The sequence below is a fragment of the Polypterus senegalus genome, chromosome 6 (genome assembly GCF_016835505.1).
Source record: "Polypterus senegalus isolate Bchr_013 chromosome 6, ASM1683550v1, whole genome shotgun sequence".
NCBI classification, from domain to species: Eukaryota; Metazoa; Chordata; class Cladistia; order Polypteriformes; family Polypteridae; genus Polypterus; species Polypterus senegalus.
The window spans coordinates 164,945,300-164,971,802 of record NC_053159.1 but is presented as its reverse complement, the minus strand read 5'-3'; the positions used below and the strand labels follow the sequence as shown (position 1 = coordinate 164,971,802).

Sequence of the window (26,503 nt, the reverse complement as noted above, 5' to 3'; positions counted from 1 at the left end):
TGCTTCACAACAAGGAGGTGGGGGATCTCGTCTCAAGTGCTCCTCGTGTGGAGTTTACGTGTTCTCCTCGGGCGTGAGTGGCGACATGTAGGTTAGGTGGGTTAGTGATGCTAAACTGGCCCGACATGGGGGGCTGTGTGTGGAGGGGGGTGTGAGGGTGTTCACCCTTCGACGGACCGGTGCCCTCTCCACTGTTTGTGACTTGTGCCCTGTGTGGCTACAGCTTCCCACACTTCTGCACAGAAAAAATTGGGTTTAGAAAGTGGGTGGAAGTTAATAGCAAGTATTTTGTTATTCTGTCTCTTAGAGTGCCTATGCATGTAAATATTTCCTGGCTGTACCTTTCTGCTACTGCTTTGTATTGGTACATCTGTGCCAAAGCTGTGGTGGCATCCCATCCAGTGTTGCGTCCTGCCTAAAATTGCCAGCAATGACTCTGACCTGCACAAATGGATTAGAGAATGGATGGATATGTCCGTCTTTAGGGAAGAGCCACATATAAGAGCAAATGGAAATGAAGAGGACCAGGCAGGGCTTCCTGACCAGCTTCCTGATAGCACGCAGCCCATGGAGTCAAAATGAAACAAATATTACACCGGAAATATGAACTGAGGCTTTCAAAAATATGAGAGTCTTAGGAATATTTCTATAGTTTTATTAATATACATAGTGATCTGCTGGTAAAAACTGTCTCAATGTGAATAACGAATATTTATCTGCAAAGTTCTATCTATCTATCTATCTATCTATCTATCTATCTATCTATCTATCTATCTATCTATCTATCTATCTTTCTTATTGGGCCATTTCAGTCTATCTATCTATCTATCTATCTATCTATCTATCTATCTATCTATCTATCTTATTGTGTCATTTCTATCTATCTATCTATCTATCTGTCTATTATATAGTGCCTTTCCTATCTATCTATCTATCTATCTATCTATCTATCTATCTATCTATCTATCTATCTATCTATCTATCTATCTATCTATCTATCTATGTTATTGTGCCATTTCTATCTATCTATCTATCTATCTATCTATCTATCTCCATACAGAAGTGTATAAAACGCACGACATTAAAGAGCCGGTATACTGCATGTGCACAGTAGGTCGAAGTAACAGAAATGTTAATATTAATGCTCGCATCGTAATTAATTAGTATAATAGTAAGTAATAATTAAATAGTATCATTATTACAGTAAAAATAACTCAAACGATTACCAAAGCTGCCCGAAAGATTCAGAGTCATGGGTTCAAATCCCAGCTCCGTGTCGCTTTTCCGAGCGGCGCAGTGGTTAAGGCTTTGGACGTCAAGCGCTGAGGCGGTGGGCTCCAGTCCCGGTACTCAGTGATTTCAGCCAAATGACAAGTAACGTGCCTCAATGGGCTCTGCACGTGTGCCACCGCCAGTGTCCCTAGATGCTTCTCGTCCAAGATGCTTAATGCCTTACTTTTGACAACAAGCTGCGGTTCCCAGGATCCTGCAATGATTTAAGCTGCCTCAGAAAATCTATGGACGTATGCAGTGAGTTGCAGCGAAGGTATAGGACGTGTGCGTGTAGATCAATCCCCCCCTCAAAAGTGTCCCCTTCTGTCACTTCGTTTGTGCTACTGGGAGGAAAATTGACTAGTAGCGAGGAACCGTGCCCCAGTGCTTGCCATTAAGATTCGGGACGAGCGACCCCCGTTCCCAAACTGCTGGCACTGGAGTCCAGTTCCTCCAGTTTGCCACACCCGCTTTTATCGATCGCATTTAAAGGTCCAAAGGCAGCCGAGTGGAGCCTGGCACGCGCGCGCTCCTACGTTATGTGCACGCGCGTCCCGAACAGACGCTGCAGAGGGGGAGCTGGTGGACGCGCGTGACCGAACGACCGACCGACCGAGCCAGCGAGCCAACCAGCCAGCAGTGCCGTGCTGTGCCGTGAAGGAGCTGGCCCTGGCGTGCCCTCCGGGTTCCGCAGTCCGCTCTTGGGTGAGGTCACATTCGGAAATCAAACGAAGAAGAGAGAGGCGAAGCGACGCTGAAGTTGTCGCAGCCGCTGCACTGCGGGCACCCATTTCCATCTTCATGGGCAAAGTGTGGCAACAACAGATGTACCCCCAGTACGCGTTCTACTACCCCCAGTACCTGCAAGCCAAGGTACGTCCGCAGTTTCTAAAATATGCCTGCTGGATGCGTGCCGCTGCCTTCGCAATGCGCCATGGTGGGAACGTTACGGTAACGGGCTTTGGCTTTTGGCTCGGAGGCGCGCTGCAGTTTACTTTCCGTTAGTATGACAGCGTGCGTTGCTCGGGCGCGCGCATCGAGGTGGCTGGTGGAGCTTTGGCTGTCAGCAGAGGATGTCACACAGACTGTCACCTAATGCAAGTGGAGAGGATAGCGAGGTAAAATTGTCGCAGTTTGGGAACTTGCAGTGTGCCCTGCGTTGCTTTGGGTGCCTCGGCATTGACATTAGTCAGGTGGCAGTGCAATTTTGTCAGTTTGATTTCTTTCTTTTTTTTTTCTTTACCTAGTAGGTCTGGTGAGATAAATTGACCAGCAGATAAGACACCAAGGTTAAGTTAATGACCACCTCCTCCCCCCTGTCCCTATATAGTACTGTACTTCTCTTTGTCCTCTGCTCTAACAAGAAGTTAATTTTCAACCAGCATAAAATAAATATTAGTTATGTAGCCATTTATTTGGGGGCTAAGACGAGGGGCTTGGGTGCCTGTCTCTTCAACTGTCCCACCTGTCATCTGTGCTTTTCTATATCTGGAGATGCGCTTGAGATGATAAAGTTATTGCTCTCTGCACTTGCCTGGAAATGTGAAATTTATGAAAATGTCTTCCTGGGGTAAGAGTAAGATGTAAATGCAATGGAGGGCAACGCATTAAAGACCTTAACACATCAGACTCTGCCAAAATGACATGGCAAGAGGGGCCTGGATACACAAGCAGGTTGAGTTTTCTCTTCGGGTCTGTGAAGTTTTGGCGCAGCAAAGTTGGCAGGCTGGTTCCACTTTGGAGCCATAATGACAATTGGTGTTGGATTTGGATAATTAACAAGGATGTGTGTGCATTTACATCTGACAGAGCACCCAAAGCTGCTTTAAAATATACTACTTTGTGTTGCTTGGCACTTCTGGCAAATAGGGTGATGTGTCACCGAGTGTGAATATGTGATGATTAAGGGCCATAGCCGTCCACTTCTCTGTCACCCTGCAGACGAGGAACGTTCTCAACTAGAGAAGCGCACTTTTTGGAAAATGCCTTGCAGCGGCTGGCAGGTATCTAAAGCCACTTCACTGAGGGTCCGGACCCCCGGGGCTCGGCTCTTTCAGTCTATGTGACTGAGCACATGGGGCTCACCGCTCTCACGCTGCCTGCGCTGCAGTGCCTGGGAATCGATCAAACTTCTGAACCAATTATTAACAAGGAAGGTGACCTTAACAAGTCAAGCTTTGCCAAAGAGATACTCATTACATGAGGAGAGCACCATGGACGCACAGGCAGATGGAGTGGCGAGGCGGTGGCAGTGGCGGTGGTTTGGGGACTGACGTGAACTCTCGCAAGCATTCAGCTCCACAGCCTCCTGGTCACAGGACCCATTTAATAAAACACATCACTTCATATTGTTATGTTTTTAATGGATCATTAGGGTCCAGAACCTCGTCCATATCGACGAGACTAATAGGCCCGGGAAGCACTTGGTGCTGAGTGTTGCATTTGAAGTGCCAGCCGGACCTCCGCTGTTGACGCCTGCATTACATTTTAATGAGGGGCTCCTTTAGGGGTGCACAGTTCTTCATTTTTCAAACACAGTGCATACCCAAACAGACACCTCCAATGTTTCACTTGGGGTCTTTAAGTTGTTGAGGGGTGCAGGTGCTAACTAAGATACTGACCGCCAGGTGGAAAACCAAAAATGGAAATGCAGCTTTTGAGGCAGAGACAGAGGATGCGGTGCCTTCAGAAATGAAATTTACAATTTATTATTGTATAACCCAGAAGCATACAAGCAGTGCTGCAATGGGCTTTAACAATCCCCTAAATTGACTCTCTAAGATGACAAGAAAAAACTCCCCCCCAAAAAAAACCCTAGTAGGGAAAATAAAATGGAAGAAACCTCAGGAAAGGCAGTTCAGAGAGAGACCCCTTTCCAGATGTGCTGGGTGTGCAGTGGGGGTCAATACAATAAAATACACAGAACAGAACAGAACAGTAATCCTCAACACATTATGATAGTAAAATAGAAATACTACAAGTACAGAGCAGTAGGTGATATCACATAGCCGTCAGACCCTTCACTTTTTACACATTTTGTTACAGTATGTTTCAGCCTTATATTAACATTATTTTACATTTATTGTTTCCCCCATCAAACCATACTCAATATTTCAGAATGAGAAAGCAAACAGCAAATGTGTTAAAAATAAATAAACTGACACAGCCCATTGACACGAGCCTTCAGACCCCTTTACTTGGTGAAGCTTCTTCGGTCGAGGGTCCAGCCTGCCGTCTTCTTGGGTTTGACACGGCAAGCTTTGCACACCTGGATCTGGCGATTTTTCTGCCTTTCCTCTCTGCAGATCCTCTGAAGCTCTGCTGGGCTGGATGGACACCATCAGTGGAGAGTCTCAAGGAGATGGTGAAGTCTGGGCTGCAGCTGGGTCTCTCCACAGCATTCACAGAGTTGACCCTCAGCCACTCCTGTGTTCTCTGTGCTTTGGGCTTAGGGTCCTTGTCCTGTTGGAAGGTGAACCTGTAGCCCAGTGTGAGTCCCACAGCCCCCTGGAGCAGGGTTTCATTTAGGGTATCTCTGTGCTTTGCTCAGGTAGATAGATAGATAGATAGATAGATAGATAGATAGATAGATAGATAGATAGATAGATAGATAGATAGATAGATAGATAGATAGATAGATAGATAGATAAAATGACTTTTATTATGAACATTAACAAAATACACAGTCATAAGACAAACAGTCCCAATATTCAAGATAAACAAAAGGTATATATTAGACAACTACCACTACTCCCCCTTTACACTCCTCCTACTCCGCACATTAATAAGAAAATCAAAAAAATTGACAGTTCATTATAATACAAAAACCACCACTACTACCCCTTTACACTCCACCTACTCCACACATAAATAATATAATCAAAAAGTTCACAGTTCATTTTAATACAAATACCACCATTACTCCCCCTTTACACTCCTCCTACTCCACACATTAATAAGAAAATCAAATGTTAATTCATTATAACACAAAGACCACCATTACTCCCCCTTTACACTCCTCCCACTCTGCACATTAATAGATTATTTTAAAATTAAAAATTTAACTTTACTTTGCGCAATGACAAAAAACATGATCACAGCAGTAGTATGCAGTTAATAAATATGTTGCATTACTCCACTACTATTGCCCCGTGCACGCTTCCTACTTCACACATAAAGTACAGAATTTCCATAATAAATAATTCATAATTTGTTCATTAAACCACTATTCCCTTATACATGCCTCCAGATCCACAAATACTGTATAAATAATTGTCCATAATAAACACACAATTCATAATCAGTTTACTCCACCATCACTCCCCCTGTACTCGTCTCCTACTCCGTACATCGCTCTCCATTATACACACAGCATTGTATTCCCCAGGAGTATCCTATTCTGAGCTTTCAATCATCCAGTATATAAATATTTTGAAGGACATTTAAAGAAGTCACCACCCAGTCACCAGCTTGCCTCTCTCAACAGAACACAAAGCCCCCCCAAGCCCCCATAAATCACAGAAGGTCTGTACGTCTCCAATGAGTTGATGGTAAGTGAACTCCAACTTCAACTGGCACTTTACCAGCACTTTAAACATCAGGAGCACATCGGTGGGATAGATAGATAGATAGATAGATAGATAGATAGATAGATAGATAGATAGATAGATAGATAGATAGATAGATAGATAGATAGATAGATAGATAGATAGATAGATAGATAGAACATTGCAGATAAATATTCGTTATTCACATTGAGACAGTTTTTACCAGCAGATCACTATGTACATTAATAAAACTCAGTTCATATTTCCGGTGTAATATTTGTTTCATTTTGACTCCATGGGCTGCGTGCTATCAGGAAGCTGGTCAGGAAGCCCTGCCTGGTCCTCTTCATTTCCATTTGTTCTTATATGGCGCTCTTCTGTGGGAGTAACTTGTGGTCAGATCTACTCAGTTGTACTGCAGGTTTGCATTGAAAGGCATCAGCATTCAAACTGAGGGTTCCAGCTCATCCTGTCCACAAATCCAATGTGCTAACTGAAGTTTGTTCGTTTTAATTGTCCCCCTGGTTCAGTGAACAGCATTCTGATTCGTTCATTCAGAGCACGTGTTCTTTGTTTTCTCATTGGCCGTCAGCTCTTGGATGCCTACCTCCATGACTAAAGCGTAAATCAGACCTGCTTGATTTTATAGTAGCCAATCACAGAGCTGCTGGACGTGTCACATCAGGTGACCAGCTTCATGGGTGGGCGCCACCGAGTGCCTAAGATTATGTAAATGAAGGCTCCGACTGAAAGTCACTGGAAAAGCCGCCTAATGTGACACAGGCTTAAGGCTCATCAGAAATATGTGTACTGAAGGAGAATAGCCATTGTGTGTGAATCAAGAAAAAAGAGAATATCGAGAGCAGGCACCTTCTGATTTTTGTTTAAATTCTCGTTGACTTCTAAAAATAACTTACACACCGTGATTTAGGGGTTTTAGAGATCAAGAACTCCTTTGGAGCTTGATACGTTTATAACGATGTTGAATATAAGTAGCGTTCCCCAACAGCACAATTTTGTTTATCATACAGTTGCCTCCATTTCGTGGAGTATTTGCAGATGGTTGCTATGCCGTTGCTAGAGAAGGTCAGCCGGATGTATGTGGCGCGTAACAAATCTGGGTCAAGAGTATAAAGGTCGTGTTATGCACTTCCTGCTTGTCCTTGATTGAATTCAACCCAAACCTTAAAACGTTTATTCCTTTGTTGTTTTGAAATATTTCTAGTTAACAAATTCAGGCTCATCTTTTTGATTTCCTTTTATGATTTATGTTTTGGCTCTGGTTTACGTGTGTGTTTATTAGTGTTTGAAATGTCTTTGTCTATGTACTGTGGCCACCAGGGGGCACACCAGATGCTCAAACCCGACACAAACAGACGCCAGGCACAGGTCTTTGCAGCACACAGGCTTTTATTGAGCAGGAAACGCTTCCCAAATCATTTCCCACCAGTTCAGCAGCAAGCACAGTACAAAAAGCACCAGTCACAACATTAAAACACTTTCTTTCACTTCTTTCTCTCCTTCTCTTTGTCTTTCCACCTCCAATCCTCCTCCGGTAAGCTTCATCCCTCCTCTTCCTCCCGACTCTTCTATGCTGCACCTGGGAGTACTCCACGTGGCATGTTAGGGAGGTCTGGAATCACTCCCAGGTATGGTGTGGTAGGGCTCTGCAGCTCCCCCTGGTGCCCCCCACAGAACCCAGCAGGGCTTTGCCAAACTCCAACTCTGATGGAACCCTGGGGAAATCTGAAGCACCGCCCTCTAGGATTCCGGGTTAGTGCCCTGTGCCAGGTAAGGGCCCTGGCTGTCTGTCACAGTAGGTATGTATGCCCAGTACGAGCTGTGTAGAAAACAAGCTTCCCAAAGTAATTCCATTGATTACAATGAATGTTTTTATAATAAGCATAAGCTTCGATGTCTTAAACAATTTTTTAAAAATGCATTATATTCCAATATACAATATTACAAGTCACAGGAGGGTCTGCTCAAGCTTTATAACACTCTGGTGAGGCCTCATCTGGAGTCCTGTGTGCAGTTTGGGTCTCAGGGCTACAAAAAGGACATAGCAGCATTAGAGAAGGTCCAGAGAAGAGCGACTAGGCTGATTCAGGGCTACAGGGGATGAGTTATGAGGAAAGATTAAAAGAGCTGAGCCTTTACAGTTTAAGCAAAAGAAGATTAAGAGGTGACATGATTGAAGTGTTTAAAATTATGAAGGGAATTAGTACAGTGGATTGAGACTGTTATTTTAAAATGAGTTCATCAAGAACACAGTGACACAGTTGGAAACTTGTTAAGTGTAAACTTCACACAGATAGATAGATAGATAGATAGATAGATAGATAGATAGATAGATAGATAGATAGATAGATAGATAGATAGATAGATAGATAGATAGGGTACTATATTATAGATAGATAGATAGATAGATAGATAGATAGATAGATAGATAGATAGATAGATAGATAGATAGATAGATAGATAGATAGATAGATAGATACTTTATTAATCCCAAGGGGAAATTCACATACTCCAGCAGCAGCATACTGATAAAAAACAATATTAATTTAAAGAGTGATAACAATGCAGGTATAACAGACAATAACTTTGTATGTTAACGTTTACCCCCCCTGAGTGGAATTGAAGATTCGCATAGTGTGGAGGAGGAACGATCTCCTCAGTCTGTCAGTGGAGCAGGACGGTGACAGCAGTCTGTCGCTGAAGCTGCGCCTCTGTCTGGAGATGACACTGTTCAGTGGATGCAGTGGATTCTCCATAATTGATAGGAGCCTGCTCAGCGCCCGTCGCTCTGCCACAGATGTCAAATTGTCCAGCTCTGTGCCTACAATAGAGCCTGCCTTCCTCACCAGTTTGTGCAGGCGTGAGGCATCCCTCTTCTTTATGTTGCCTCCCCAGCACACCGCCACGTAGAAGAGGGCGCTCGCCACAACTGTCTGATAGAACATCTGCAGCATCTTATTGCAGATGTTGAAAGACGCCAGCCTTCTAAGGAAGTATAGTCGGCTCTGTCCTTTCTTACACAGAGCATCAGTATTGGCAGTCCAGTCCAATTTATCATCCAGCTGCACTCCCAGGTATTTATAGGTCTGCACCCTCTGGACACAGTCGCCTCTGATAATCACGGGGTCCATGAGGAGCTTGGGCCTCCTAAAATCCACCACCAGCTCATTGATTTTGCTGGTGTTCAGTTGTAGATGGTTTGAGTCGCACCATTTAACAAAGTCCTTGATTAGTTTCCTATACTCCTCCTCCTGCCCACTCCTGATGCTGCCCACAATAGCAGTGTCATTAGCGAACTTCTGCACATTGCAGGACTCCGAGTTGTATTGGAAGTCCGATGTACATAGGCTGAACAGGACCGGAGAAAGTACAGTCCCCTGTGGCGCTCCTGTGTTGCTGACCACAATGTCAGACCTGAAGTTCCAGAGATGCACATACTGAGGTCTGTCTGTAAGATAGTCCACGATCCATGCTACCAGATATGAATCTACTCCGACCTTTGTCAGCTTGTCCCTAAGGAGCAGAGGTTGGATGGTGTTGAAGGCGCTAGAGAAGTCCAGAAACATAATTCTTACAGCACCACTGCCTCTGTCCAAGGGATCGGTGTATCATATAGATGATGGCATCCTCCGCTCCCACCTTCTCCTGGTATGTGAACTACAGAGGGTCGAGGACATGGTGGACCTGTAGCCTCAGGTGGTGAAGCAGCAGCTGCTCCATGGTCTTAGGAAGTTTTTCTTCACACAGAGAACAACAGGCACTTGTTATAAGTGACCAAGTAGTGCAGTAGACATTAGGACTTCAGGGACTTTCAAAACTCAACTTGATGTTTTTTAGAAGAATGAAGTAGATAGGACTGGTGAGCTTTGTTGGGCTGAATGGCCTGTTCTCTTCTAGATCGTTCGATTGTTCTAATATAATTATCAATAAATAATATTGTCTCTTGTTGTGTGTGAAATTGTCTCAATTGCAGTTAAGGGAGGACCAGTTGGCCCTGCAGTGTTCTCTGTTACCCTTGTGTGTTGTGCACTTGTGCAGTCTCAGCTTTTCAGGCAGATGACAAGACTTGAAGGTCGTATTAAGTGAGGAGTGTGATGCTGCATTTTTCTTTTGTTGTACATCTGCACTTTGAGTTCAAGCGTCTTCCAGTCAATGCCATGTAGCTTCTCCAGCAAAGGTGTCAAGAAGTCCTCCAGTGAAGGAGTTCAAAAAGTCCACTCGTCTTTGTTCCCTTCGATATCAATGTGCTCACATGACATTACGCTGCACCTTGAGTTTAACCCGCTCAGAGAGACCACACTAAAGCTGAATGAGCCTCCATGGAAGATAAGATAAGCCAGCAGTAAGACGCTCATGAATTAAGAACACACAGAGTCCTGGTGCGGAAGGAACAAGTGTGTCTGTCAAAATATCGCATTTTCAGTTGTGTCCATTCCAGGAAAACAGCATCCTGGATGGGGCAACAGTCTGCTAGGATTTTTAGGAACTTAAAAGCTTGCTTACGGCGCTCGTGTCCTTCCCTCACTGCAGGCCTATGAGGCTGGTGACGCGGAGGTGAAGACCCACAGTGTGCATGTGCCATACTACAGGACAGCAATTCAATAAACATCTGCAAAGGAGAGCCTCTTTAAAGATTGGATCACTTCAGGACGCAGTCAAGTGCAATCGATTTCTACTTTTGAGAAGGCGCATCTCAGGGTAGACGATTGCAAAGGTCACCAGAAAAAGACAGACTTTGTCATCTCGAGCCGCTGAAGAGCCACTCAGGTAGAGGGACCGAGGTCTGCTTGTCATCTCCTAGCCAGTTCATTCATCAAAGTTAACTAAGTGGACGTCAACCGTGGAGCCGTGCGGCCCTTCTCTGCTCCTCCTCCTCCTCTCTTATGATCTCCCAGTTTTTGTTTTAGATTTACTGTTAAAATCAGGCTGGTGTGTGTGTGTGCCTTCTCACTAAGACTAAAATCCAAATGTCAGTTTTATAAAGCAGGGCAGCTATGGCACCTATTGTGATTATTCAGTTACAGTTGCTTGAATAAAGTGCCTTTCATAATGGAGCTCATTACCATGCCACGTGTACTGGGACTAACACTGTAGCCCCTCCGTCGAGTACCAAACTTGGAAAGTAGGGGCTGCCGCTTGTCTAATCCTGGTCAGAACACCTGTCCATACAGATCAGTGATATCCCATTGTCTCTGTTTCAGGGTCTTTCAGAGTGGGTAAGTCATTCTTAAGGCTGGGCACCCACCCATAGTGATCCAGTAATTTCCCCCATTAAGACATTTTCTCTGTTTTTTGCTTTGCGCCCCCCCCCAAACTTATTGTCTAAGGGGGAGGAGCTAAAGCTTTAGATTCATCAAAAATTTCAATCTCTGGTTTTCAACTGATCTCGATGTTTTAGGGCCCCCTGACACCGCAAACATGGATATGTCGATGATGGGTGTGTGTCTGTCTGGGTGTCACACTTTCGAGGGCTAAAATGGATGGAAGGAAAAATACCAAACTTGAAACTTAAGCCTGTTATGAGATGACGATGTGCCGATGAGCCTTTGAGCCAAACAGTGCAAGAGACAGAGACACTCTAAAGGAACCCTCAAATACTGTAATTCTTCAATTAATTATGAATTCTTCTCGTCAATTGCGATCGTTATGACCTATTTTATGATCAGAAAGATCAGCATCAGAGCTGTAAATAATTACTGAAATGTTATAGGATAGTTCATGTAACTTGGTTCCTAGGGTGCAAAGCCTACTGACGCTCACATCCAATTTCTTTTCCATTGGAGGGTCTTTAAGAGTGGGCTGTTGTCCTTAAGGCTAGCAAACACTCTAGACACGAATCCCACTTTAGTGATCCAATGATATCCCCCATTAAAACATTTTTTCTATTGCAAGGTCTTTCAGTGTGGGCCGTCATTCTTAAGGCTGAAACCCACTGTGGACTGGACACCCACCCATAGTGATCCGATAACATCCCCCATTAAGACATTTTTTCTGTTTTTTTCCATTGGAGAGTCTTTAAGAGTGGGCTGTCATTTCTACGGCTAGCACCCACTCTTGACATGACTCCCGTCCATAGTAAATGGTAAATGGTAAATGGCCTGTATTTGATATAGCGCCTAACTAGAGTTCAAGAACCCCCCTAGGCGCTTTACAACACAACAGTCATTCACCCATTCACACACACATAATATCCCCCATTAAGACATTTTTTCTGTTGGAGGAGGCCGTCATTCTTAGGGCTGGAATCCACTGTGGACACGACATCAGCCCATCGCATTGTCGTTGGTAATCATGTAATACTCCTCATTAATAAGTTCCTTCTGTTATTTCCAATTTGGGGTCCTTGAGAGTTTTCAGGCACTCAAAGGCAGAGACCCCCCAGCCCACCCCTGAGATAGGACACCAGTTCATCACATTACCACTAGTGATCCAGTAATATCCTGTCATTAATAAATTCCATTTTAGGGTAGGGGTGTCTAACTCCGTTTTACTGAGGGCCCTAAACAACATTTGATAAGCCCACCACAGGCTGGAATCTGTCAATAAACACCCAGCACCACATTTTCTTTCCAAACAAGACACATGGCCACCTTTCTGCTCATCATGGGGATTCTGCCTGGAGGGTTAGGAAAGCAACCAGCAGCCACTGTGGGCCGAAAAATCAGCACTGAGTGGAAAAAACGACATCAGGGCGTAAATGTAACTAAGAAGGGCAGTCTGGACACAGGTGGGGAATTGATAACTAAAGCGAAACACGTCTGCCAACTGCTGCATTAACACAGTGTGAGCGGGCCGGGGATGGAGGGCAGGCAGAGTTGGTCACAAACAACCTGCGATGACATTAAACACGAGTGGAAAGGCAAGTGTGTGTTCTCTCCACATACAACAATCAAGTCAGTGGGAGAGACAAAGCGGCCGTCTGGTAAGGCCATCTGTTGGGAGTCTGTGCTGAGAGCTCATTGCTGCACCCACCACACGCCGAACCACCTGGATTGGGACTCGAGTGCAACGGGTGACATCTGCGCAGTCAGAAAGAGTGTCAGCAAGGGGAGCTACCGTCTCCTCCATGAGACCGTAGAGTCTTAATGGGGGATATTATTGGATTACTATGGACGGGAGTCATGTTAAGAGTGGGTGCTAGCCGTAGAAATGACAGCCCACTCTTAAAGACCCTCCAATGGAAAAAAAACAGAAAAAAGTCTTAATGGGGGATGTTATTGGATCACTATGGGTGGGTGTCCAGTCCACAGTGGGTTTCAGCCTTAAGAATGACGGTCCACACTGAAAGACCTTGCAATAGAAAAAATGTTTTAATGGGGGATATCATTGGATCACTAAAGTGGGAGTCGTGTCTAGAGTGGGTGCTAGCCTTAAGGACAACAGCCCACTCTTAAAGACCCTCCAATGGAAAAGAAATTGGATGTGAGCGTCAGTAGGCTTTGCACCCTAGGAACCAAGTTACATGAACTATCCTATAACATTTCAGTAATTATTTACAGCTCTGATGCTGATCTTTCTGATCATAAAATAGGTCATAACGATCGCAATTGACAAGAAGAATTCATAATTAATTGAAGAATTACAGTATTTGGGACAGACAGGGACCCCAACGGTGCTTATAGAAACATTTAGGAGGTGACAAATCTGTCGGTAACCGTCGCCATTGTCAGTCTTGTCACACACAACTTGGCCAGAACTGTGGTGTGGCAAAAGGGAAAGTAGGCGCCCTTCTTCAGTCCGCTAACATACTGGTGTACTTCCGGTTGAAATCCATTGCTTTAAAGTATTTGAGAACTCGCAGTGTCTTTTTTTCTCTTTCAGATTTTGTGCTCCCGACTTCTTTTTAGGATCCATTTTCTGTTGTGAATTGAATAGGAATAAGTATGATCCTTCAAAAATAAAAATAATTAGATTTTCTGTTTTATTAAACGTCAGTTCAACAGTCATTATTAGAATAAATAAAAATATTCGATTGTATTTCCTTTTTTTTTCCAATTTCTTAGCCAAATATATAAAACAATATAAACTAATATGCTACACAAAATTAACTTACCTTAAATAACGACAGAAACACACCAAGGGCATAGAGATACGAGAAGACAGAGGAGCACTCATCACTACGAGAGCCTAATGACTGGTTGTGCTTCTGATATTAAAGGTGCACGCCGCTCACTGGTGCGTTTACATGTTAGTGACGTGGAGGTTTACAGCAGTGCGTCATTCTCTTTGCCGTTTTATTTAGAACTGCACTCATACTGTATCTTCTTATACAATACGCTACCAAGGCTGTCCGTTTGTCTGTCCAGGATTTTAAACCACCTGTAGCTCACAAACCGTTTGAATTATTGACCTGACATTTAGTACACATATACTACGTGACGTCTACTATCCGCTTTCAGGGTGATGATTGACCTCCAACGTTATTCCTCTTTTTATTTTTATTTTAGTATGGAATCAACACTCAGCAGCAGCCAGCAGGGCAGTGGCGCATGTGTACGGGCACCGTTCTCATCCCTACCACCTTCACTTGCCCTACGTCTTCATATCTTAAATCATTCTTGAGACAGATTGAAGACTTAAGTGCCAGGTTAAGTGAAAAATTAAACAAAAAGTAATTGCAACACAAACTCTAACTTAATCAGTTTTAACGCAAAAAGACGCAGAAGAAAGAAGAGAAGAAGCGGGCCGCTAGGGTAGAGAAAAGAAGAGCTGCTCAGGAATCAGCAAGCGCATCAACCTCTGAGGAAACGAACGATAAACGTACAGAGAAAGAAAGGAAAACTAGGAATTCACAAGTCACGTGGATTCACTGCACGTTATCAATGTGCAAGTTATTTACAAAATCATAAAAAGTAAAGGGAAATATGTATAAAAGGTTTACTAATTATTAGTGATATTAATGTTTTTATTCATTTTTTTTCTTCTTTTTAACCCGAAGCTCGTCAACATTTAAAAAACATCCATTGGAGTTTAACTCATTGTCACCCTCCTATAGAAATGGCAGCTCTCAATTGCGGCAAAACAAAAAAAAAGATGTTGCCAGTGAATTCGGAATTTTGCCATCGACACTGTCAACTTTCTTGAAAGACCGAGCAAAAAAGAAAAAAAATCTCAGGTTGCAAACGTATGTGAACTGCTGCATTTGAAGACGTCGAAAAAGCCGTTTTTATGTGGTTCAGAGATGCTCGTTCAAGAAACATTCCTATTAATGCGGCACTCATTCAAGAAAATGTGAGGTTTGTAAACTCTCTTGGGAACTGCCCTAACTGGACGAGACGCCGAAGAGCGTCCCGAAGTGCGATCACTGCGTCTGTGGAAGACTGTTTATCTATTGCCGGGGCAACAGCTGGCTCAAAGATATTCTGCGTCTCTCCACCAAAGCAAACAGAAAAAGATATCGATGGGTGATGCAGCCTGACTGCTGTGTCTGTGTATAGCAGAGTGGCAGATCACGCTACAATAAATAAGTGTGCTGTTCCTGTTTCAAGCTGAGACTCAGCCTCGTGTTTTGGGGTCCAAGACAGGGACTTATAGCGCGACCAAGATCTTTTATGATTTTGCTTCTGTGTCTCTTCACTGCAGCGCTATGAGCCTGTTTTTGCCCTGCCCCGGCAAACAATCTTTCACAGACGCTGCAATCATACTTCAGGAAAGTGTATTATCGCTGAAATGCTGAGAAAAATTCTCGTCAGCATAACTGTAAATTAACACGAAAGAAGCTGTTGAAATGATTGCAAATGCCTGGGTGCAAGTTAAAGAAAGCACTATAGTAACAAATACAGATTCTCATTACAACGAAATTTTCGTTATAACGAAATATTTTTTAGGTCCCTGGGAGTTCGTTGAAATGGAATTTTACCTGTACTAATTGACAAAGAATGGTCAGGAGGACAGAAAAAAAAAATTCCAGAGAGCTGGAGAACAAAAACAAGGGGTTCCAAGGTCACGAGACCACCCAGCCCGCACTGGGCATTCAACCTAACATTAATAATCTCAATCAGTCTTCATAGTTTACAGGCTTCACGTTCAAGAATTAGATGATGATGGTCATGTGGACATCTGGCCTTCAATCCACCGATGTATGGACTGCATGGTGCTGGCAGATCACCACCACAGAAAACTGGAAAAAGAACAACAGAGAAAGTAGGGGTTAGTAGGATTGTGAATCCATGAAGAAAATGATAATTCAATGCATATATTAAAGTAATGGGTTTTTAGCAGTTTTTTTTAAAGTGCTCGACCATATTAGCCTTATGAATTTCTATCGGTAAGCTGTTACAGATTTTTGGTGCATAACAGCAGAAGGCTGCCTCACCACTTCTTTTAAGTTTAGCTCTTGGAATTCTAAGCAGACAATCATCTGAAGATCTCAGGTTATGATTTGGAGTTTAAGGTGTACGACGGTGGAGCGAGATTATTTAAGGCTTTGTAAACCATAAGCAGTATTTTAAAGTCAATTCTGAATGACACAGGTAACCAGTGTAACAACGCTAAGCCTGGTGTGATGTGCTCAGATTTTCATTTCCTAGTTATTCTGGCAGCTGCATTCGGCACCGATTGATGTCTGTCTTAGGTGGTCCTGAGAGGAGTGCGTTACAGTAATCTAGTCGACTAAAAACAAAAGAATGAACTGACGATAAGGGACAACGTCTGTCAACCCTGGCTAGGCCTCCTAATGGGCTTCAGCTGGCACGGGTTGCCATGCAGTTGTCAAAGAATGAGGGTCCACAAACTTCTGGGTCATCGACATGACACTACAAATAGCTTACATGTCCAACTTTGTTACGACTTTCTAACAGACCCTTGGGTGCGTTACTTGGCATTTGATTTTGATTTTTGTTTATGGATCTTGCTCTCGTCTAACCCTTGGTCTGGTCACACAGCACTGTTGTTTTAAACTTGGCTTTCATTTTGATTTCTCTTCACAACTCCTGTTGTTTGTCTATAGACGACAGAACATGTCGGTAGACTAATTAGCGGGGTCGGCTGTTCAATAGTGTGTTTAATATTTTTTTTTGCATTCCACTTAACTTTTTGATGGATTGGAATGTTATGTTATTTCTTCTACTGAATTAATACCAATGTCTGGTCTAAATTGCACGTGCATAGTTGCGTTGGAAGTATGTTTAATGAGAACAATGCCAGCGTGCTGAACGCTTATTTCCCCTGCTGTATCTGAAGGGTTTGAAACTCTTATTTTGAAATATCAGGGACTTTTATTTTTAACTCACTTCCTTCCCTCTTGTGTCCCTATGAGGTTTAAAGCAAAGATTCATCTTGTGCAGAATGTGTGTACAAGTACTGCAGTAATTAATTAATAAATATAAAGGACAGTCATTTTCAGAATAAATGATCGAATTGGTGAATTACGAGTCCAAGTTACACTTATCATCTGCTGTCACTAGCGCGCCCGTCTAATGAACAATAACACTTCATTTAGTCCCCCTGCGACCTTGTATTGGAATAAACGGATTCACAAAATGAATGAATGACGGAATTTCATTTAGTGATAATATCAGGTGCTACATTGTAGATTAAATGAGACTTTGTATTAAATTAAATTTGAACTGCCGGTTGCCTGCCGCAGCTCAGTCATATCAGGAAATCTGAACGAAACATTCAGGCATGAATGAGCGCAGCCGGCATCCTGTCCAGGGTTGGGTCCTCTTTGCACCTACTCAGAACAAATCGGCTCTAACAGAGCTTCTTAAACTTATTTGTTCAGCACCCCAATCTTGCCCTTCCTTAATGTCTTTGAGACCCAGACCTGGATGACCGTCAGATCAGTGGTGGTGGGGTGTCCTCCTTGCAGAATCACCACCAAAAGTCAAAGCTGTTACCCTAAGAGAATTGTCACCAACAGTCATAGTCGATTGCAACCCAACGCAACAAAGACATATCACAAACCGTACGCGACCCTCTACCGTTAAATATGATAGCAAGTCACGACCCTGTACGGCCCAAAAGGTGGCAACCTATAGCCCAGAGTTTAAGAGATATTAGGCCGACGACTGTCCCATTGTCTGCCCGGGGAAGTGGGGACGGGTCTGCATTTAGGGGGATGAAGCGATTTTGGGTCCCTGCGAACTCCCCAGCCACACCAACCGAAGCAGTAAAAGTATTTACGTGTCTTGAGGGAGCCCATTTTAAATGTTCGTAGGCCCGCAGGCTTCTGATTCCCAGAGCACAACAATATCAAGGTGTGAGGCCTCTAAAATAACCCATTCCATCCTGCCCAGAGAAAACACCTCTTCCAGCGGCACGAGTGACCACTTGACAGGCCATACCATCTGCACCTCAGGACACGTAATCCACCTGAAGCTAAGCGTGTTTGGGCCCTGCCACTACTAGGAAGGTGGACCATCGAGGCAAACCTTGGGTTGCTGCGGGAAGAGGTGTTGGTGAGAGCAGCAGGGGGGATGTACAGTGTGGTCTGGGTGTGTTTACACCGTGCTGTAAAAATTGAGACATAAAACCAAAATCCTGACTCTCTGTGGTCATAAAATATCCCAAGGCATCTTTGAAAAAGAGTCAAGTCTACCCTGATTTCCGGGCTAAATTCCCTAACCATGCCTTTGTTGCTCCAATGCCCCCGTATTGGCTAACTGTCTCTCTCACCCCTTCACTACTTAACAGCCAATGTGTAGTGAGTGTCTACTGGTGCAAAATGGCTTCTGCCGCATCATCCAAGTTGATGTTGCACATTGGTGGTGGTTGAAGTGGCTCCCTACTCCCTGTGCAAAGTGCTTTGAGTGGGCCAGAAAAGTGCTATATAAATGTAGATATATAACTAAATACTCAAAAATGTGAGTCTTATCCCAAAGTATACGCAAAATACCCAACAAAAGAGAGGATAACTGTCAACCCCTGGTTAGTAAATGGCATGGAAGAAAGGACTATTTACAAGAAATAAAATAGAAAATATCACAAAAAGAAGATGGTGGGTTCACATCCTGGGTCCTCCCTGTATGGAGGACACTTTGAGTAGTGAGAAAAGCACTATAAAAATGTAAACAACATCAACAACATTTATTTATATAGCACATTTTCATACAAAAAACTGTAGCTCAAAGTGCTTTACAAAATGAAGAATAGAAAAATAGAAGACACAATAAAAAATAAACATAAGTCAACATTAATTAACATAGAATAAGTAAGGTCCGATGGCCAGGGTGGACAGAAAAACAAAAAAAAAAACTCCAAAGGCTGGAGAAAAAAAATAAAAAATAATTATTAAAATTATTAAAAATAAAGAATTATTGTTATTATTATTATTAGTATTATTATTATTATTATTATTGTTAAAAAACTCAAAGGAGCAAACCAGGAGGAAAACAGGGCTTGCCAGAAAGACAATCCTAGGGCAAATGTTTTAAAAAAAAAAAACTCAATCCAAGTATAATCCAATAAATTAAAGCAACAAAACTGGCAAAATTAATAAATGCAGAGAACATAAAGAGCATCAAACTCACAAATCTGCTGTCGCCAGAGCGCATTGGAATGAACCACAAGGGACTACAGTTCACAGCCTGCCTTGTGGGGGCGGTCCCTTAGCGTTGAGGTGAGCGTGGCCCCGCCTCTTGGGGAACCAGCCACAAAATACAAGGAACATGAGAGAATATAATTGTACATATAGAAACTAAATGAATATAAAATACAGAATTAGGAAAACAATATAGTCAAATTAAAAAATATAACATATACAAAAGAATTAACAATTAAATAAAAGAAATATAACCATAAACCTAGAAAGGTACCCTGGCTTAAATATGACAGGCTCAGGTGACAAGAAGTGGCCGATGGATGGCTTTGGCCCAGATTACCTGCTGGTGCCGTTTTATTGTGCCTGCTAAGTAGGTCTTAAGGATAAATGGGATTTTTCTAAAGCAAACAGTAGGAAGCAATCTGCTTCTGAATGCCCTACATCCACATCCATTACTGGGACTGGCACCCTGCAGTGCCCTGCTTAGCCTTGAGATTGGCAAAGTGTCACTCTGGAGGCTGTCATGCACTGTAATCCCTTATTTCATTTTTGGGGCAGTATGACATAGATATTAAGACTTTAACCTTCAGTCCCTGAGGCTGTGGGTTCAAATCCCACTACTGACTCTGTGTGCCCACGAGAAGGTCACTTCGCCTGCCTGTGTTCTAACTGGAAAAAAAAAGAAATGTGGCCAGTTGTGTTTCAAATGTTGTTAGTCACCTTGGATAAAAGCAATAATGTCATTAGTTCCACCAAAGTAAAGGAAGCAGTTTGCTTCTTCAAGTAAGAGTGGCACAGCTTTTGAGGCACAGATACAAGTCCCATGGTGTATGTCACATTCGGGTGCCCTCATTGTGCCCGGACACTCCTGGAGTCACTCACATCCTGAAGATGGCAGGTTAGGTTGACTGGTTGTTTGAAACTGGAAAACTGAGGGTGGTCCCTGATGCCCCTGTCATCACAGCAGAATAAGCAGGTGCAGAAGATGTGTGGATAGAGCTTGATGGTAACTTCATTTTTTGTTTTTTTTATAAATGAGTGCCATGGTCTCTTAGATACAAGAAGGTGAGCTGGGCAACCCATTCAGCTTGAGCACCGAAGGAGTGTCAAAGTGTGCCGGACTTCATCCATTGGGATGCTGCACACGTGATGAATGCAACAGAACAGACGCTCTCCTTTAAAGGAACGAGAGGAAAAAGGTCATCTTTAGCTGTGGAGACTGCTGACCTTACTGCTGTGCAGATGGTGACCAGCAAAAAGAAAAGCATCAAAACAGAAGCTTTGACAAAGCTCTGCACCCTCTGTGTACTGCGGATTGCTGCGGCATGCTTGCCCTTAGTCGGCCCTTCTGCTCTTCCTGGAGTAACATTCAAAGCTGTCGTTCCAGAACAGTGATTCACCTTCAGCCAATCGGCTTTCAGGACAACCTGTGACATCACAAAGCAGAGGCTGGAGGCTCCGAGGCGCACCATTTGACATTCTTTAATAACGGTTATAAAAAATCTGCTTACCTTAGGAATTTAAACGATGACAGATTAGTTTCCTCCACGCTTGTAGGATTTTACACGCATTTCAGTGAATGACAAAGGAAGGATTTTGTTTCTTCTTCAGACAGGGGATTTTGGGGGCCTTTTTATGATTTGTGAAGCTGACTTCAAAGCTGATTTGCCGAAGGTGAATGACTGTCGTGTAGCGACAAAAGTGTGATGTTATCAGAGCCACCTGTTTAAGTCCAGCGCTTGGTCAAGTGAGCCGCTGCAGGGACAGCCATCTGATGACCTTCACCCACTCCCATGAGATGTCGTGTAGCCACACACGTATTGGATACATTGAGTACTCAATATAGCAAAATCCTCTCTTGCGTGAAAAGAAATGGCAATGAATAAAATATCGCACATTAATGCAACATACTCTCAATGGCCACTTTATTAGGTACACCATGCTAGTTCCAATTTGGACCCCTTTTTGCCTTCAAAATTACCGTAACTCTCTGTGGCATTGATTCAACAAGGCACTGGAAACACTCCTCAGGGTCCATATTGACACGATGGCATCACACAGTTGATGCAGAATTGTCGGCTGCACATCCATGTTGCAAATCTCCTGTTCCACTACATCCTAAAGGTGCTCAATTGGATTGAGATCTGGTGACTGTGGAGGTCTCTTCAGTATGGTGAATTCATTGTTATGTTCAAGAAACCAGTTTGAGATGATTTGAGCTTCGACACATGGAGCATGATCCTGCTGGAAGTAGCCATCAAAAGATGGGGACACCCCAGTCATAAAGGGATGGACATGGTCAGCAACAATACTCAGGTGAGCTGTGGCATTTAAACAATGCTCAGTTGGTACTAAAGGGACCAAAGTGTGCCAAGAAAATATTATAACACCACCATCACCAGCCTGAACCATTGATACAAGGCAGGATGGATCCATGCTCTCATGTTGTAGATGTCAAATTCTGACCCTTCCATCCAAATGCCACAGCAAAAACTCGAGATTCATCAGACCAGGCAACATTTTTTGCAATCTTCTATTGGCCAATTATGGTGAGCTTGTGTGAATTTTAGCCTCAGATGCCTGTTCTTAGCTGACAGGAGTGGTACCCGGTGTGGTCTCCTGCTGCTGTAGCCCATCTCCTTCAAGGTTTGACGTGTTGTGTGTTCAGAGATGCTTTTCTGCGTACCTCAGTTGTAACGAGTGGTTACTTGAGTTACTGTTGTCTTTCTATCAGCTCAAACCAGTCTGGCCATTCTTCTCTGACCTCTGGCATCAACAAGGCGTTTTTGCCCAGACTACTGTCACTCTTTGGATATTTTCCCTTTTTCAGACAATTAACCCTAGAGATGGTTGTGCGTGACAATGGTTGGTCTGGCACCAACAACCATGCCATGTTCAAAGTCACTTCAGTCTCCTTTCTTCCCTACTCTGATGCTTAGTTTGAACTTCTTGACAATGACTACAGGCCTAAATGCATTAAGGTGCTACCTTGTGATTGGCTAATTAGATATTTGTGTTAACAAGCAGTTGAACGGGTGTACCTAATAAAGTGGCCAGTGAGTGTCTATGTATATATTTTGACAGAATGAACAGACTAAGGGACACCAGAAGAAATACTGAGACACCAGAAAGATGTGCCCTTGGCACCAAAATGAAGCCTGCCAGTGTATAAATGCATATCACCAACTGGAGCTCTGTCCACCATGACTGCTTAGTTAAAATGCAATGCCCCCTTTTATGGTGTCCTGGCCAGAAGGGGTGGGGGCAGTCTTAGGCACTGGGGGCGGGGCTAGATGTCCCCCTTTGATGTCTTCTTGGAAGGGAAGATGCAGTTAGTGTCAGTGCCCCCCTGCTCATCCTGCAGTGGTATCGCTTACCTCATCGGAGCCCAGAAGGTGGTCCCCAGGCACATGTGTGACAGTATACAGGTATATACAGTGCCTTCAGAAAGTAGTCAGATCCCTTCATTTTTTTTTGCACGTTGTTAGATTGGTGCCATGTGCTAAAATCATTTTCATTTATTATTTCCCTCATCAAGCAGCACTGGATATCCCAGAATGAGTAAGCGAAAACTGAGTTTAGGAGTTTTTGCAAATGTATTAAAAATAAGGAACTGAATCTTCACACTGACACAAGCATTCAGATCCCTCACTCGGTACTTTGTTGAGCAGCTATGGCCTGGAGTCTTTTTTGCATTTGACAGGACACGTTTCCCACACCTGGATTGAGGGGATTTTCCACCATTCTTCTCTGCAAATCCTTTCCCAGCTCTGTCAGACTGAGTGGTGAACGTCAGTGGAGAGCTGTTTTCAGGATCCTCCTGAGATGTTCAATGGGGTTTAAGACTGGCCTTTAGCCAGGCAATTCAAGGGCATGGCCAGGGTTGACCCCAAGCCACTCCTGTGTTGGGTCGTTGCTTTGTGCTCAGGATGTTTGTCTTGTTGGAAGGTGAAACGTCAGGCCCAGTCTGTGGTCCAGAGCACCATGGAGCAGGTTTTCATTTTGGATATCGCTGCTCCATCTGAATAGTCTCTCAGCGTCACAGCTTGCTGCTCCCCCTACCATGCTTCACCACTAGAATGGCGCGGCGCAGGTGTTCAGCGTGACCTACTTCAAAACAGAGCGTCCATTCAACAAGCTCATTTTTCTAAGAACGGTGAACTTAACGTAACGTATTTGCAGGTAAAGAACTTGAACGTGAGTGAGTTCAGTTTTATGTGACATTCTGGATCTGGTTAAGGATCAGATTAAACGCTTTGCCTTACCCTGTAATGCAGGGGTGGAGCCGAATCCGAATATGGTATTCTGATAAGCACAATTAGTGGAATTTTACAAATATTTATTTGGTATGAAGTTTTTCCCATTTTTCTGTATTCGGAAAAAATAACGTAAAATCAAATAGGCACTGTCTGTGTCTGCCTGCTTGTGATTAAGCTGCACCCCCGCGGACACGAGTACGCGGTGAAGCTCCACTTTCACTTTCAGGAAAACGTTGTACTTCGCAAGGCCACTTTATATTTTTCCCCGCTGGACATTCAATATGTGATGGGAATTTTTACCGGCAGTGTAATAGGTTAGTTCACCTACACGCTGGCGCCACAGTCACCATTTGTGTCACACGTTTGGAAACAGAGCGGTGATTTATATGTATACCTATTTAATTTCTTTAGATTCTTTATAACCATACATGGTTATGCGTGTTTATTGCTGGGTATCTATACTAATAAAAGGCAAAGCCCTCACTGACTCACTCATCACTAATTCTCCAACTTTCCGTGTAGGTAGAAGGCTGAAATTTGGCAGGCTCATTCCTTACAGGTTACTTACAAAAGTTAGGCAGGTTTCATTTCGAAATTCTATGCGTAGCGGTCATAACTGGAACCTACTTACATACATATATATGGCCATAGCCTGCAGCTCGGTCGCCATGTGAGGTGGAGTTGCGTCCCTCATCGCCACGCCTCCCACGTAATTGAGTGCCTGCCCATATAAGGCCGTCTGTCAGCAGCTATCCAATAGACACGCTGCCGCAAAATATTCGCTGTGCTTATGCAAACGAATAGGAAAGCAAGGTGTAAAGCTTAATTTTAAATTAGGTTCATAGACACGATGCCGCTGGCGTTTGTCATGCCTAAGACGAATACGATATTCGCGAGATACAAGTTTAATGAGAGGACGCAGGGTATAAACGAGACTTTTCATCACTTTGTAACGGAGTTAAAATTGCTGGTGAAGGACTGTACTTATGCAAACGAAGATGAGATGGTCAGGGATGGAATAGTGTTTGGCACAAACTCAGCGAAAGTGCGAGAGAAACATTTAAGTGCCGGGTCTGAGCTAACATTAAATAAAGCCATGGACATCGCGAAATCGCACGAGATAGCACAAGCACAGCTGAGAACCTTTGATACATGTGCTCCGAGTGGCTCACGTGAACTGACTTTGCAGGACTGGCAAAGGTAAACCCGTGCATGCAGTGTGTGATGTCTCAGATAAACAGGAAGACGAGATGTTTATTGATGCAGTAGGAAAGGAACAACTCTATGAAGCTGAACAAGCCTTTGTAGACATATCAATAGGAAAGCAAGGTGTAAAGCTTAAGTTTAAATTACGTTCATAGACACGCTGCCTCTAAATATTCACAGACAAATCCACAACTTAATACCGGGAATGCCTGTTAAACATCTTAGATTCACGAGTACCGATTTGGGTAGTGATTACTTCGATGATTGAAACCTGTTCAAAAAACGCATTACACAATTGAGAAGGCATCAAAAGAATATGAAGCGAGTGACGCATACAAGCATATTCATAAGTGCAGCTACTACGGAAACAAAGCACGGAGCAAACCTTAAGTTTAAATTAAGTTCCTAGACAGACTGCCGCTGGCATTTGTCATGCCTACGACGAATACGATATTCGCAAGATACAAATTTAATGAGAAGACTCAGGGTATAAACGAGACATTTGATCGATCACTTTGTAACGGAGTTAAAATTGCTGTAACGGAGTTCAAACTTCTGGTGAAGGACTGTGCTTATGCAAACGAAAAGGAAAGCAAGGTGTAAAGCTTAATTTTAAATTAGATTCATAGACACGATGCCGCTGGCGTTTGTCATGCCTAAGACAAATACGATATTCGCGAGATACAAGTTTAATGAGAGGACACAGGGTATAAACAAGACTTTTCATCACTTTGTAACGGAGTTAAAATTGCTGGTGAAGGACTGTGCTTATGCAAACGAAGATGAGATGGTCAGGGATAGACTGGTGTTTGGCACAAACTCAGCAATAGTGCGAGAGAAACTTTTAAGTGCCGGGTCTGAGCTAACATTAAATAAAGCCGTGGACATCACAAGATCACACGAGTTAGCACAAGCACAACTGAGAACCTTTGATGCATGTACTCTGAGCGGCTCACGTGAACTGACTTTGCAGGACTGGGAAAGGTAAATCCGTGCATGCAGTGTGTGATGTCTCAGATAAACAGGAAGACGAGCTGTTTATTGATTCAGTAAGAGAGGAACAACTCTATGAAGCTGAACAAGCCTTTGTGGACATATCAATAGGAAAGCAAGGTGTAAAGCTTAAGTTTAAATTACGTTCATAGACACGCTGCTGCTAAATATTCGCAGGCAAATCTACAACTTAATACCGGGAATGCCTGTTAAACATCTTAGATTCACGAGTACCGATTTGGGTAGTGATCACTTCGATGAATGAAACCTGTTATCTTTACAACGGTTGACAATGAAGATGAGATGGTCAGGGATAGACTAGACAAACATGGAATGTAACTTGAACACAACACATCCTCCAAATACGAACCTACTAGAAAGAAATAATGATAATCAAATCCTTGATGACAGCAACACTCATAACAGTCACAAAACAATTACATTGACAATCATGTTACTTTATTTTTAAAATGTTTCCTTTTCTTTCCTTTTCTTCTTTAACACACTACGTCTCCGCTGCGAAGCGCGGGTATTTTGTTAGTAACTCAATAAAGTGCACCTAAATTAAAAAGTCTTCATAATTATTGCATTTTATTCAAGAACACTGTAATTCCCTAATGTAAGGCATGCAAAATTGAAAAAAGTAAACTCATGGGTCATTTATTTTCACTCCTTAAAAAATACAAAATGAACTGAACATGAACTAGTTCAACATTGAAATG

General features: G+C 43.2%; 1 protein-coding gene across 3 annotated transcripts in view; it reads left to right on the top strand.

Annotated features, from left to right (window-relative positions):
• The first annotated feature begins 1,847 nt into the window (after positions 1–1,847).
• rbms1a (RNA binding motif, single stranded interacting protein 1a) overlaps positions 1,848–26,503 on the top strand; it is a 493,792-nt gene continuing 469,136 nt past the window's right edge. For 2 of the 3 annotated variants that reach the window (XM_039757481.1, XM_039757480.1), the window contains exon 1: positions 1,852–2,145. In XM_039757481.1, coding sequence (XP_039613415.1) covers positions 2,074–2,145 — 72 coding nt within the window. In that variant the 5' untranslated portion in view covers positions 1,852–2,073. Of the gene's footprint in view, positions 2,146–26,503 lie in introns of all 3 variants that reach the window. The other variant, XM_039757486.1, reaches the window with a different exon arrangement.